At 47.9% G+C, this 14,154-nt stretch overlaps 1 protein-coding gene across 2 annotated transcripts; it reads left to right on the plus strand.

Moving 5' to 3' along the window:
* The first annotated feature begins 9,307 nt into the window (after positions 1-9,307).
* TMEM250 (transmembrane protein 250) lies at positions 9,308-13,761 on the plus strand. 2 transcript variants are annotated; one of them, XM_069771134.1, is made up of 3 exons: positions 9,309-9,496; positions 10,856-11,035; positions 13,182-13,761. In XM_069771134.1, exon 3 carries the CDS (start codon positions 13,315-13,317, stop codon positions 13,732-13,734), a length of 420 nt encoding a protein of 139 aa, XP_069627235.1. In that variant the 5' UTR covers positions 9,309-9,496; positions 10,856-11,035; positions 13,182-13,314; the 3' UTR covers positions 13,735-13,761. The 2 variants fall into 2 exon arrangements, with proteins under 2 accessions (XP_069627236.1, XP_069627235.1); XM_069771135.1 differs by lacking the exon at positions 10,856-11,035 and having other exon boundaries at positions 9,308-9,496.
* Positions 13,762-14,154: the final 393 nt, after the last annotated feature.

Consider the following 14,154-nt stretch of genomic DNA (forward strand, 5'->3'; position numbering starts at 1 on the left):
GAATTGGCTATAACTAAGAATGCAAGAGGGTCCTTTTATTTTATTTTTGTAATACCTCTTTTAGTAGGTTAATATTCCGTGTTATTTTAGGCTGCTTTCTCAATACATCTGCCGCCCAAGCCCGTACAGATGTTTTAGGATTCTTTAATCCTGACAAAGGACTTAGCGTTAAGGAAAAATGGGTTACATAAAGATCCTTATCTCCTTAAGAAATAAAGTATGTTTGGGGCATATTGTGTACAAAACAAGACTAAAATAGAGGCAGAACATTCTGGGGCCACTTACCAGATGTCCAAGTTGGAGGATGTGGGGCTGGTTCGCCTGCAGTTTTCCCGCCTGCCTCCTGGACCAGTGCTGCCGGGTGCCCCATGGCAGAGCAGCATCGAGCAGCAGCCTGGGGTACATACGCACTGCTGGGGGAAGAGTGGGCCATGGTTTTGTAGGAGGCAAAAGTACCAGCTCTGACATGGCACAGGGGAATTGTTGAGCCCTTCTAACTTCCCGCTAACAGCAGCCTCCTGGATTAGACAGCAGGAGTTTTGCTTGGGAGAGGACTTTTTTCCCAGGACAGTACCAGCTCGAGCTGATGCTCGTTCCTCCCTGCCGAGGGCAGGAAAGGTCACCCTAAGCTATACGCCTCTCCCAGCCCTGAGCTGCCGGACTTTCCAGGCTGACATACAATATTTTATCCCCTAAAATTGACAAAGTTCTTACATTTTCGTGACTCCAGTGATTGATCCAGCCCATGTAAATTACAAAAAGGAGTTGCAGTCCTCTGGGGTCTGAGGCAGAATATCAAAAGAGCATGGGCTCATGCTGCTTTAATTAAAACTTAGTTTAATTAAAAACCTTGAGAGCTTTATTAGACTCAGTAATTGATTTAATTTTCTTGTGGAATTCTATTACAAAACACCGCCAGCACGTTGGCTTTGGGATCCTGGCTCCAGGACCATCTTCCTCCCCGAATGGCACCTTTGCCCTCTCCAAGGGGCAAAACACAAGCTCCTTCCCGGCCAGCCAAATCCCGGAGCCTCGTGGGGCATTCCCACTCAGTGGGGGGCTGATGGCTGTTCCTGCCTGTAACAGGCAGCAGCCTCAAAGCTCTCACCCTTGTAAAATTAAGTCACTCCCTGTCTCTCAGCTAACAGGGCAGCCAAACTGATCTCCTTCAAAAAAGGAGCCAGGGCAATAGCTGCATGTGAGACTCGTGTGCTCAAACACACTCTGATCTCTCTGAGGTGACATGAGAAACCCTCCAGGTTCTCTCTAGGGCTGTGCCTGCTTTGGCACTCTGGGATAACCATGTGTTTTTGCAAACAGACTATTTGCAGGGTGAAGGTAGGAATACCTAATCCACATCATGAAAGATTTCGCGGCAGTTCCTGAAGGCAAGGGTGCCTGATACCTCGTTGTGCTACCCAGACGGGCTGGCACACTAACACTTGGCCTTGCTAAATTCCCTTTTTGCTCCCAGCTCTGCTCTCCACTTGCTGCCTTAAACTAAAGCGGGTGACTCAGTGCTAGGAATCAGCTGCCACATTTCGCCCCAGCCCAGGCTGTATTTCTGTGGCAGAAAGGACTGGCAGGGAGAAGAGCTCTGTGAATTGCCCCAACATCGCCTCCCCAGCCATCTGGCAGTGGATGGATGCTCCAGAGAGATGCCTGGTGTTAAAGCCTTTCTGGCCAGGACACAGGGAATCAAACTGTAAAATAAGAATAATAAAAAAAAACCACCACCACACAATGATTGTCTGATCTATATTTATTTCATAACATCCAGAATTAATAGGATACAGGCGTTAAAGCAACCATGGCAACTGAATGCAGAAAGGGCTGTCCTTGTAAATAAATGAATTCATAAATAACTCACAAGTGCTGATATAAAAAGTCATGGGAATCTAATGCAATGCTAATGCAATTCAAGCCTTCCCTTTTTTACATGCAGTATTATAATATTAGGTGTGCCTCGCTTTGCTCTGTGCTACAAGTGTCATTCTTAAGATAATAGAACTTGCTAATTGTACCAGGAGCCAGGCTGTGATTGATGAGGGCTTTGGGTTTTTGTCTCCTCCATGTTCTTGCTTGCAAAAACGCTGCACCATTAAGTTACGGGCTGATCTGCCAGCAACAAATTCAGGAAAGTTAGGGAGAAAGGAGCACGATTCATCCTGCTGTGCTCCCTGAGCAGGGTGCTGCAGGGGCACCTGTCAGCCAGTCACAGGGGCTTTGAAAAGACACTGCTATTAATTGTGGATATATTTAAAGGTAGTTTTGTCTTATAAAGCCTTTGTTCCTTTTTTCTTGATCATTTTTATTGATATGGGTGTTGCTGCTGTTATGATGCTGGAAAGTCATTTTCCTCTTTGCACTACACAGTCTAAGCATAAGCAAAGTCAAAAAGACTCCTGAAATGTATTAAGCACCAGAAATTTCTCTCAAACTGTCAGCAACGCATTTTTCTAAATTAAGGCCAAACTCTTCCTCAGACACCTTGGGCAGCCAGTGCCGATTCCCCTGTGAACACAGGGGCAAAATTCAGCTTAGCAAAAGGGACAAAGGGTGAGGTTTGCCCAACACAAATGAGAGAGTTTGGTTTGCGCCCCAGGAACCAGAGGCGGAGATGGCTCCAGGGCCTGCAGGGCCACGGACGATGCAGGAGGTTCCCACTGAGGGTCCTTCCCGCATGCACCCCATTCCCATCTGGCGTTTTTGGTACATCAGGAGGGACGGGACAGGACACCCACCACCCTGGGACCAAGGAGAGGGGGAGCGTGCCTGCTTAACACCTCTTCTCTGCAGAGAGACTTTGCAAAGCTGTAGGGAAAAGGCTTCGCGCTGCATAACGAGCTGAATTCATAGCTTTGAATTTTTGGGTGTTGCTTTTCCACATCCCCCCGCCAGCTCCCTGCTTCTGCCTCGCCGATGCCGGCGCAGCAGCAGCATCCGCATCCCTGGGGCAGGAGCACCGCCACGCGGGACGCGGCCGCAGGCACAGCCCAGGGCTCGGCCACGCCGTGGGACACCCCCCCGCGGCACCCTGCCCACGGGTGACACGCCGTGGGGACCAGGGGCTGGTCTTCGCAATGTGCTTCCCGAGATGGGAGGTGCTGCCCTTGGGGTTTTGCTGTGGGGGTCGCTCACCTGCTCTTCCCGGCTGGTTTCAAAAAAAAGAATGATAATTGGAAAAAAACGAACTCCTACAGTAATTTACCTTAAAATGCTATGGCTGTGTTTTGTGCGCCCTAACGGAAAGCACTGGAGGATTCGTGGCCCAGTGAACCCTCTAGTGCTGAAAACGATGCCATCACAGCTAATCCCGGCCAGTGGGGGGCTTGGGCACTGACTGATGCTCTGTAATGATGTTTAAGAAATATAGGCAAACTCTGCTTTCCATTGATCTCAGAAAAATGAATGCTGTCTCTAAATTTGACATTTAGCCAATGCCCAGAGTAGATGGCTTCATTGATTCACATCGGAGGGACGGGGGCGAGGGGGGAGCTCAGGGAAATACACCTTTGCCGACCGAAGGTTTGTCTCCACTCTCTCCTGTCACTCTCCATCTTCCCCGAGCGCCTGCCCTTTCCCTGAATGCAGGTGTTGGATAACTGAGGCTTAAGCATTGGAAAAGGGATGGAAGGAGAACTGGCTGGAGTAAAAGTTCAAGTCTGCCTGGATATCTTGGTGGTGTTCATGGTTTTTCCTCGTCATCTTTTTTTCTCCAGGAAATTGTTGGGGAATAATGGAGTGAGACCGGGTCTGTATTTCCTCACTGAAGAGCTCAATCTGAGTCTTCACGTGTTGCCCAGTGCAGGGCTCCCAGGACGGTTGTTAGCGTTTAGCTGCTGCTGGTGCTGCTATTTATGTGCAGAGCCATCGTGCAAACTCCCTGCCCCAAAGCCTTTCTGCTCTAAGTGCTGGTATGGTGCTGAGCACCCTCCTGGGTCTGAAATTAGAGACGGGGGCACTGGAAATGCTAGAGACGAGACATGCCCCGGCTCTGCTGCTGACCCAGGGGACAGTTTGCTGTTGCTAAAATGACCTTAGAGCAGACAGACCTCCTCTGCGCAGACCTGATGGATCTATGCAATGAGTTTAAGAGGACCCGTCTGCTACTACCATGATACGACTTGAGATACATTATTAATGAATGGGAAAAATCAGGGAACTAAGATTCCCAGAGAAAAGGTGTTACTTTCCCCTGAGATCTTACCCTCTGGGAAGTGCTTGGCAGAGCCAGAGGAGCTGGGAGGCTTCCCGAGCCTGCCCGCCAAACCTCAGCTTCACAAGGCAGATACGGATTGGGTCTGTTTTAACGCTTCTTGCTTACATTAGACCTAGCCTACAAATGAACAGAAGGCAATAATGACACTTCTCCATGAGAGTTTTCTGCATAATAGGCAGTTTCTGACATCAGCCAGATCGGGGCTAGCCAACATGATGCAGCAACAAGCTTTGGCAGGAGTCCTGTCCCTGGCAAAGCATCCAATTCTATTTTCATTTGTTTTAGAGACAGTTTCTCACCCACCATATGTGTGCAGCTGGCTCCTGCTCCAGCCCCCGGAGGTCAGCAGGAATCTTTCCATGACTCCAGCATCTCTAAAATAACTACCTTCCCGTTCTCCAGAGGCAGGGGGAATAGCCGAGCTAGCGAGGCTCTGTCTTTCGCTATGTTATCTGAACAGTGAAGTGTCGCCACTATAGGATGACACACATTTTTTATGTATATCAACCTTTTGTGGGTTCACTGGGATCCCACCCACACTGGTGCTGGTCTTTCTGTCCTGTTTCATGCAGTGGGGAGGGAGCAGAGGGGAGGCAAGCTGCCCCAGCCCCACCGAGCAAACCCCCTGGGCTTGGCTGCTTTTGAGTGCAGCGAAGGCTGGCGGCAGCACCAGGCAGATTATTATGCCAGAAAGCATGCTGATGTCTCACATATATTGAATACATCAAACATTACTGTCTCACCATGCCTCACACGAACCATTTATTTCTTTAGAAACTGCAGACTGGTCTAGTTTTATATTTTGCAAGTCACCTGTAAAATATCTATCTATAAAAGTATTACAGGAGCTAGGATTCCTGCAGGGACAGGGCAGCCTGCCCTCATTGTGCTCTGCAACCTTACCATCTGCGCTGGGATTTCCATTTGTACCTGGCACTGCTGCTTTCCAGTTTGCAGGGTGTATTTTAGTTGGGGGTGTGGTGATGCACGTACATCACTCAATCCCTCGGTTTCCAATGCTACTGAAACCCCAAATAACACCACAAGCCAAGGCTGCCGCTTTGCAGCCCTGCTGATTTCCCGGGGCTCCGAGCACTGCTTGGGGGCTGCACACAGGTATTGCGGTGCTGCAGAAGTGGGAATTAGTTCCACTTTCTGCTACATATATTTTTATTTGATTAGTCTAATATACTGCATTATTATTTACCACATGCAAATCTCTTCAAACTTATTAAAGCTGACATTTCAGCTAAGAGATGAGATCTGGAAAGAAGTAATAAGGAAAAATTATTTCACAAGCTTTTGCACTTTAGGTTTGCAGGGAGGATCGATTACACTTAAAATTTAAGGCCCAGACTTGACCCTAAATCTCCTTTAAGGAAAAGGAAAGAATTAATTCCTTAATTTGTTATATTTCAGCTTTACAGGCTGGCTCAGCAAAACCCAAGGGAGTTTGCACAAGATGCCATTGGTTTTGAATGGTGGTTTTGGATACAACTGGAAGGCAGCAGTGAATGCTAGTTTGAAAAATATCATGTTAACACATTTATTGTCTTTAAGACCTTAAGAATTATGCCTATCTATATAGAATTACTGTGGAAGTAGTTGTTTCTCGGTCACCGAAGGAAACTTATTAGCTATCTTTCAGATATGCTTTTCAGCACGCAGATTTTTATTTACTGATTTCTACTGGTGACCAAATAGTGCTAGGTGCTATACATTTATAAAGCACAATCCCCATTTCAAATAAAAGGTGACAAAAGCGGTCAGTTAGCCTCTGGAAAGTATGTTTTGCAGAGAAAGAGGAAAAAAAAGAAAAAGAGAAAGAGAGAGGCAGAGTTTTGCAGTGATGAGTTCACTCCTACAGCAGCTATATGGACATTGTTATTTTTTGTAAAACAAGTGTAGAAAGGTTAAAGACCAAATAAGGGTCCGATTTCCAGAGGTCTAGGTATTTTATAGGGTTGAATACCTTACAGCGTCCTTCACAGGAACCTGTAAATGAGAACCTCTCCATAAAACCTTGCTTACGCTTGCAAAAATGAGATGTTTAGCTCTCCACAAGTAATGGCCTTGAAAGCTTTCTCTGGACAGGGGTCAGACCCATTTTACTGTAAGTGCAGATCCATTCAAAGCACAGAAGGATTGAGCTAAAGGACATCTCAATGTGACAGGGTTGTTACACCAGCTCCAGGCTAAATGACTTGACCGAGGCCAAAGTATGAATCGGTGCCAGAAAGCAGGGCTGGAAGTCACAGTTCCTAGTCTTGCATTCAGAAAAAATATCACATTCACAAAAAGAGTAAAAAATGTGGAAGGAGCACCTGCCTAGGTTTGACTTCTTCACTCATCTCAGATTGAAATGAGATTGACTCTGTGGGCTAACACTGAAGTCATTCAACCAGACAAGGTCTATCCATGACGGGCATTTAAAGTCTTTACTGGAAAAAAATCCCCCCCCCAAAAATGGGAATAAGAAGATGTTTCCATTATAAAATGATTGCGACGACTCAGCTGTTACTTTTTTGCCCTCAGCCTAGAAAGCATTTCTTGCATTCTTGTCTCGGCACACTACCTTAGCGGCCCTTCATGTGCAGCACCATAGTAATTTATCATTACCCAGTCTCCAAATTATTCTAGTGTTGATTAAATTAGTAAATGCAATCACAATCTGAAGCAAGTTAATTGAGAGAATTTATTTGGCCCTGACAGTTTTATGCATGTTTGATTAAGTATTATAAGGTTTGTTTTTGATTTTGCATAATTTAACTTTAAATCCTGCACTGGGGGGGCCCATCAACTATTAATGACCGAAATAAACTCTTTTAAGATGCATATATTTATGATTTATTTCTAAACACAGTATCTTCCAGATTTTTTTTTGTTCTGTTGCCAAAGTGACAAATCTGTTTAAAGTAATATTTTGAGCCATTCGGTTCATGCTATAAATCTTGTGAAATGTATACAATTCATTAAAAGTTTTGAAAGAAGTACAAGTTAGCATTTATATTGCAACAAGTGACATATAAATGTGTATGTTTTTCTTCAATGCGTGCCATAAAATATATCAGCACTAGCTGGCCGCTGTGACTAGTACTAATGGCCCGCTCTCTGGGCTGATGATAAGTTTCATCACAAATCTTCAACGCTGTCACCACAAAACTGTTCAATCAACAGGAATATGAGTTGTGTCTTTAGTAAAATTAGCACAGGAAAGAAATACAACCCAGAGCGCTGCCGGAGTGTTGTGGGCGGGTTCCCTTCGGGCTGAACTACGAGCACTCCTTCAGGATCTTATCTCTTTGAATGTCAAAGCTTCAATTCATGCCTGACCTGAGGACAGTTTATTTTTTATGAAGATACACATCCATTTGAGCAGCAAAGGGGTCAAAATATTTCAGGCAGAAAACTGAATAGGGCCATCTTGCTTTTTTGTCATCCTGACCTAAGAAATTAAAAGGGTCGGTCTCAGCACCGATCCTGCTGCGTCGCACCCTTGCACACACGTGTTTAGGTTGTGGGGTCGCTCAGTGGAGCTGCCTGGGTTTTTCTGGAGGCTAGGAAAGACCTCCAGACCTCCTTTCTCACCCTGAGGAGTTCCTGCAGGATGCCAGGACCCTCCCTTTGCAGCACTTGCATTCAGCAGCATCCCCGTAATTCTCCAAGGCAAAGCTGGAAAGCCAAACTACCTTCATAATTTTGTTGCTGGGGCTGAAATTCCCATCTCTGGGCTGTGGCTCCAGTCCCAGGCAATGGCAGAGGGAAATAAAAGGAACATGGCTCTCCTGCTTACCTTAGTCACCGAACAGATGTTCCCAGTTTCATGCTATTGGGAAAATGCATCGGCTTCGCACCTCCCCTTCTCCCTCCCACCAGAAGGTACGTGGGAGACACAGAAATGGCAATTTGCTAGGAGTACACCGCCACTTATTACCTTGCCTATAATTTCCCCTCGATGTACATCCTGCACCTCGGGCCCTTCATTGTATTTGCAGAATAAAACTGCTCTGCAGGGCAGGCACTACCGCAGGCGAACGGGGAGGAACCAAAACCGAGTGTGAACATCAGTGAGACAGCTGGGACGCTGGGAGGTATTTGGCCTGCTGCCTCAACTGCCTGTGCGGCGTGGCAGGTCTTAGTGTTGGCAGATGGCTTGAGTTATTATTATTTAATGTTTTTCCACCGTGGTAGTGCCTAGACGGTGAGCAGGGCAGGGAGCCAGTGAAAAAGTTCTGTATTCTATCCATTACGGAAAGTAATTCCGAATTAAATCTAAGGAAAAACAGCAGGGAGGAAGTTTCTTTTCCTTATTTTTATATATCACTTTTGAATTTTCCTCCACCTGTTTGTTTTTCAGGAGCTTTTTGGATCTTTCTGGCCTCCTCAGAAGACCGGGTCTCCTCCATTTGCCGTTTTACCGCCTTGCTTTTCTGGCAGTGCCTGAGCTCCTTCAGCGGGGCGAGGGCCTGGGCGAAGGCTCCCGGGAGCAGGGCCAGGAGTTCCGCGGGCTCTCCCGAGACACGGACTCCCAAAGCCTAACTGCCGGCGCTGCCCCAGCCGCTCAGCAAGCCTGGATCTGACCCTTGAGCCCACAGGCGGGACCCACCAGGCCACCAAACCGCGCTCAGAGTCAGAAAAGGTCCAAGCGACGAGGGACTCGGAGAAATCTTTGCCACGCTCTCGTTCCAGGCAACGGTGATACGTTCTGCAGCCGATTCTGTGACCGGAGCTGTCCCGGCACCCTCAGGACTGGCTCCAGCCCTAAGGCCACGGGGGGGCCGGGCAGCTGAAACCCCTCCGTGTGGTGCCGAAGCCAGCCGGGCCACACCATCCCCTCAGCGGCGTTGGCTGCCGGTCCGGTTTACGTCGGAAACGACCTTCCAGGCTCCATCTGCCACCCCCCCCGCCTTGCCTGACCCCACACGCCGGCGGCGGGACCCCCCCGATCTCCGCCGCAGGCCCGGCGGCCCCGGCCTCAGGCCGCTCTCCTCGTCGCCGTCCCCCCCCCCCCGTTGCCCGGGCAACGCGGCGTCCTCCCGCTTCCGGGGGGCGGGCGCGGCGCGATGACGCCATCGCCGCGCGCCTCCCCGGCCGCTCCCAGCCCGTCGCCGCCGTCGTCGTCGCCGCCACCGGCCGGAACCGGAGCGCCGCTGCCCTCTGCACATGCGCATTGCGGCGCTCGCCCGTAGGCCCGGGCCTTCCATCAGCCCGGGCCCGGCGCGCTTGGCCTCGGCGGCGGGGGCCGCCGCCCGGCGAGAAGCCATGGGCAGGACGGTGAGTGCGGGGCGACGCTCCCGGGGCTGGGAGGCGGCGGCCCGGGCCTCGCCGTGTCTGCGGCGGCCGCCTCCGCCTCAGGCCTCTTGTGCGCTGGGGTCCGGTGGGAGTGGGAGCGGTCGGTCACCGGCCGCGGGGCCGCGCCTGCCGGTCTGGGGCTGGCGTGGCTGCTCGGCCCGTGGGTGCGGGCCCGGCCCGTGGGTCCCGGCCGCCCCGTTCCCCGCAACCCCGGCGGGGCTCTGCGTTCCCTGAGGTGAGTCGCGGCCGTGCCCCGGTGGCCGTGCGGGGCTGTCCCTGCCCGCCCGGTCGGTCGGCGGGGGCTCCGCGTTGTCTGGGTTGGCCTGTCGAGCTCGCAGGGCACGGGGAGGTCCGGGCTGAGCTTCCTGCCTTCAGTTCCTTTCCCAAGCCGATGCGGTTTAATTTAGGATCTGGTAGGATGTAGGAGGAGTTCGAATTTCCCCTCCTTCCGGTACTCCCTGCTTTCATTTATCAGCACTAACCTTTATTTGTCATTGTCCCTAACCCTGTTTGGCTCCTTCTGGAACGCTTTGGTCCCGCTGGTCCTGACTGATGGTCCTGTCATCTGTGAACGTTGCGGTCTTTTCTGTCATCCCTCCTCCTCCACGAATTATGAGTACCCTGAGCAACAGCAGACCTTGCCTGGAATGTGTGATAGATGAAGAGAAGTAGCACTGTATTTGGGTAGCTTTCTCATCAGACGCCCCATTTTTAAAGAAGAGGGAGTGAAAGCTCACCGAAGTGAATGGTTATTCAGATTTTTAACTTCCTGATGAGGCTATCATTAATGTGATGCTTGGGGTAACAGCAGCATGGCTGACACCGAGTTGCCAAGGCCTGAGGGTTGAAATCCTTTGAGCTGTAGGTTGATACCCAGAAGAGACCGACTCGGCTTTCCAGCCTTGCAGCAATGTGCTTTAAAATAGAAAGGCCCAAACAAATGATCTTGAGGAACGGGTGTCCAAATCTGTCTCTAGGCATCATGTGCCAACGTAGAGGTTTGGGAGCCTGCTCTTCCATATTCTGTTCGGAAAACATTGGCCGTGCATGCTCTCTGCATTGTGTTTTGTATGCCCTGGATGAACGGTGATGGCTCTGTGACAGGAGAAGTTCTTTGTCTGTGATTTTCTCTTTCCTGTCCTTGTGTATGGCATTGAATACAAGCTAGCTGATTCCTTCCAGCATGTATCAGTAAGCGGTAATACATATATTGAGTGTGTGATTCTTTTTAGAATCTTTACAGGATTAAAAACTCATGCTTGGGGAGGGGCCGTGTAATTCTGAGCTTTTTAACACACAAAATAAGCAAACTGAAACTTACTCTCTCATTTTATCTTTTAGATCAACTCATATGTAGAGTGTTGTGAGTCTATGAAGCACCTTAGCAGTTTCTTTCACTCTTCCTAGAAGGCCAGGTGCCACAGGAAAACTTCACTTTTTTGTTACAAGAATTAAGTGGCACCCAGAAACGGCAGCGGATTATTGACCTTCTGCTGAGTGGATGGCAGCACCGTTAAAAATGTAATGTTTCAGAAAGTTTATTTTATTCTCACAATGTCCCTCTGCTCATGGCTGTTCCAGTGTTGATATTTGAGTTTATATAAAGAGCATGAACCTACCAAAGGCTAGTTGTTTATGTGGTGGGCACACTTAATAAATGAGAACAAGCTGCTGCTGTTCACTGAGAGTAAGTCTCTGCAGCTGAGCCATTTGAGTGGTTCTCTTGGATTAATCTGTTGAAGGTTTTGCCAGAATCAAAACTCCCCTTCTAAAACAGGGCTCAGACATTAAGCCGGTGTGTTGAGTTTGCCCCCACAAACTACAGCTTACGCAGGCGGGGTTTGTGCTCTGTCATTCAGGCATGGTCTTGCTGAGCGCTCTAATAGCGCGCGCGTGCCGATTTCCCCGTGGCTGCTCAGGGACTCAGATTAAGTAGCTATGTAAGAGTTTGCTGGAGAATGATAAGCTGTCTTTTGTGTCCCAGTGAAAGAGGTTGTAAGGAGAGGCTGCATTGTCGGAAATTGAATGCTCTGAATCCAGAGTATGTGAATTTTAACCTGTCTTGCTAATTTAGTCCTCCAAAAATATCTCTGAAAACAAACACTGAGCAGTAGATATGCAGCATGTGGGAAGCACGTTCAGTTGCGTGCTCCAGGCACAAAACTGTGTTGTTTCTTAAGTAGTGTTGGTTTAGTATCTGACCAGTTCATATGTCTTGCAAAATACATTCTTGTAACACACTTCCGAGCTGCTTAGCATTTCCTTTCTACAGACAGGAAATTATGGCAAAGAGGCACTTAAAATTATGAGGCTGTCCTTGATAATTGAGAATAGACCTCAATTTCCTAAATTCCTTAATCGTAAGTTAACCCATGCTCCTTTTTATTAGTCCTTGATTCATGTGGAGCCAACAGATTGCCTGCAAATTTCTGTAACGGCAAGAAGGAATTGGAACCTGGGGCCAAGCAGAAGAGATCAGAACTGCAATTTCCATTTACATGTAATTTGAGGCAGGAAGCAGTGAAGAGACTTATCCAGTGATGCACATTGCATCAGAGAAGTTTTTTGATAACCAAGTACAGTTTCCTGCAGCCTGATAATTTACTCCGTGATTAGTTTTGTTAGTAACAAAGTAAAATATTCTTGAAGTAACTTTTAAATTACTTCAGTTTTAATTTTAAGAGTAGTACGATTTCTGGTTCAACAAAGGAAAGATCTGCCCAGATTTGAATGCCTGGGTCTGAACGCTTGGGTGTGTGAGGAGGCTGGGGAAGTCCCTGTTGTTCTCTAGCATTATCTGATGAGTGCATTGTCATTTCATAATTCCCGGAATTTGGCACATCATAAGCCTGGGGTGAAGCAGAGAGCAGCTAACAGGCTACTGCTCATCACTCACACAACAACAATGGGTGTGTGGAAGGATGTTAAGATTATAAATCCTAAACACTCCAGAAGATCAAGATGTTTCACTTATCTCTGCGGGTCCCGAAGGGAGAAATAAACTAGTAGATGTCTTTGAAAGGCTGCCTTGCCATTGGATGCAATGACAGTGAGACCGCAAGGCTCGGCTGAGCAAGAGGAGGTACATCCTGTAGAGTGTGAAAAACATGATTGCCTCATTGTTCTTGCAAGACCTTCCATTATTTTCAGTTTGTTTATTTGGTGAAGCTTTGCCAAGTTTTGAAATGAGCAGAAATCTAGAATCACCACTGAGTCTGGGCTGTAGAATTCACAAGAAAGTACTTGGAGAACTTTTGGGTTTTTTTCCTTAAAAAGAAGTATGATCCAATGCAAACACACAACACTAATATTACTACTTGCATGGGTGGACTGTTGCAGGATGGCTGTTTGATTAAGAAGGATCTGTGAATTAGCCAGGATAATTCCAGAACAAAGTTCCTAGCTTTCCTGCATTAACACTGTAAAGCTTATAACAGGTTACGACTAGTGCTGACATGGCGTGCTACTAGGGAGCTGTTTGGAATCCGACTTGGTGATGATGGAAACAGAACTGTATTTCTATACGTCTGCCTGGTAAACAGTAAGCAAAGAAGTTGAGATTTGCAAAGCAGTTGTGAGTAACCACCAAGCCAGAGAATATCTGCCGTGCTGCCCCTCTTCCTGCTGGGGCTACTTAAATGTGTTTTCCTTCTCTGCCTTCCTGCAGGTCTCTTCCTTCCTGGAAATTCAGCAAAGAGTTAGCGTTCCCAGGCTGTTGGATCTCATCCATGTTAATGGATAACATTTGATATGTGCCCTGTAAATCCTGCCCTGGGACTCTGTGACCGGTGGGGTGCCTGATGCCTGTAATCCCCATTCCCCGCCGGGTCCGTTCATTCCACGGCCCCCACACGACCTGCCTGCATTCGGCCTGTGGCCCGGTAAGGACCACTCACTTGGTGCGTACCAAGTACAACAATTTCGACATCTATCTCAAATCCCGATGGATGTATGGATTCATCCGTTTCCTGCTGTACTTCAGCTGCAGCTTGTTTACCTCCATCCTCTGGGTGGCACTCTCTATCTTGTTTTGCCTTCAGTACCTTGGCATCCGGATCTTTCTGCGTTTCCAGTACAAACTCTCCATCATCCTCCTCTTACTGGGGCGAAGGCGGGTAGACTTCAGCCTCATGAATGAACTGCTCATCTATGGAATTCATGTGACCATGCTGCTAGTGGGGGGGCTGGGATGGTGTTTCATGGTATTTGTGGATATGTAAATAAAACAAGCGCATGTGGGCTGAGAAGGTGACTTTTCTTCTACCCCAAAATGTGTCGATATCTTCTTTTCTTTTTTTTATATAAATTAATTTATTTATCAGTGCTACTTTTTATTGATAAATTAACGTACTTGTCTGTGGAATTTGTATTTTTTTGAGGGTTGAGGTGCCATTTTGATTATCAAAGTGCAATGCTTGATTGGGTGTTTTTTCTTTGCACAGTACAAGTTAATATAAATTTCTTCTAGTCTATAGGAGCCTACCTTGCTGCTGTTCCTGTATGCCTGTGGTCATGAAAAAGGCAGTGATTTATCTGGAGGACAGAAGCCAGATAACTTTGCACCCTACGCTCTTAATCCATCTTCACCCTTTTTCTAAAAATGTTCCTTAATGTCTCAGGCATGTAATACGTATCCTACT

This window comes from Haliaeetus albicilla, chromosome 26 (assembly GCF_947461875.1).
Source record: "Haliaeetus albicilla chromosome 26, bHalAlb1.1, whole genome shotgun sequence".
NCBI lineage: Eukaryota > Metazoa > Chordata > Aves > Accipitriformes > Accipitridae > Haliaeetus > Haliaeetus albicilla.

Bases quoted from the DNA above. Each gene is read 5' to 3' on its own strand.
- TMEM250 (XM_069771135.1), top strand. From the start codon at position 13,315: ATGCCTGTAATCCCCATTCCCCGCCGGGTCCGTTCATTCCACGGCCCC.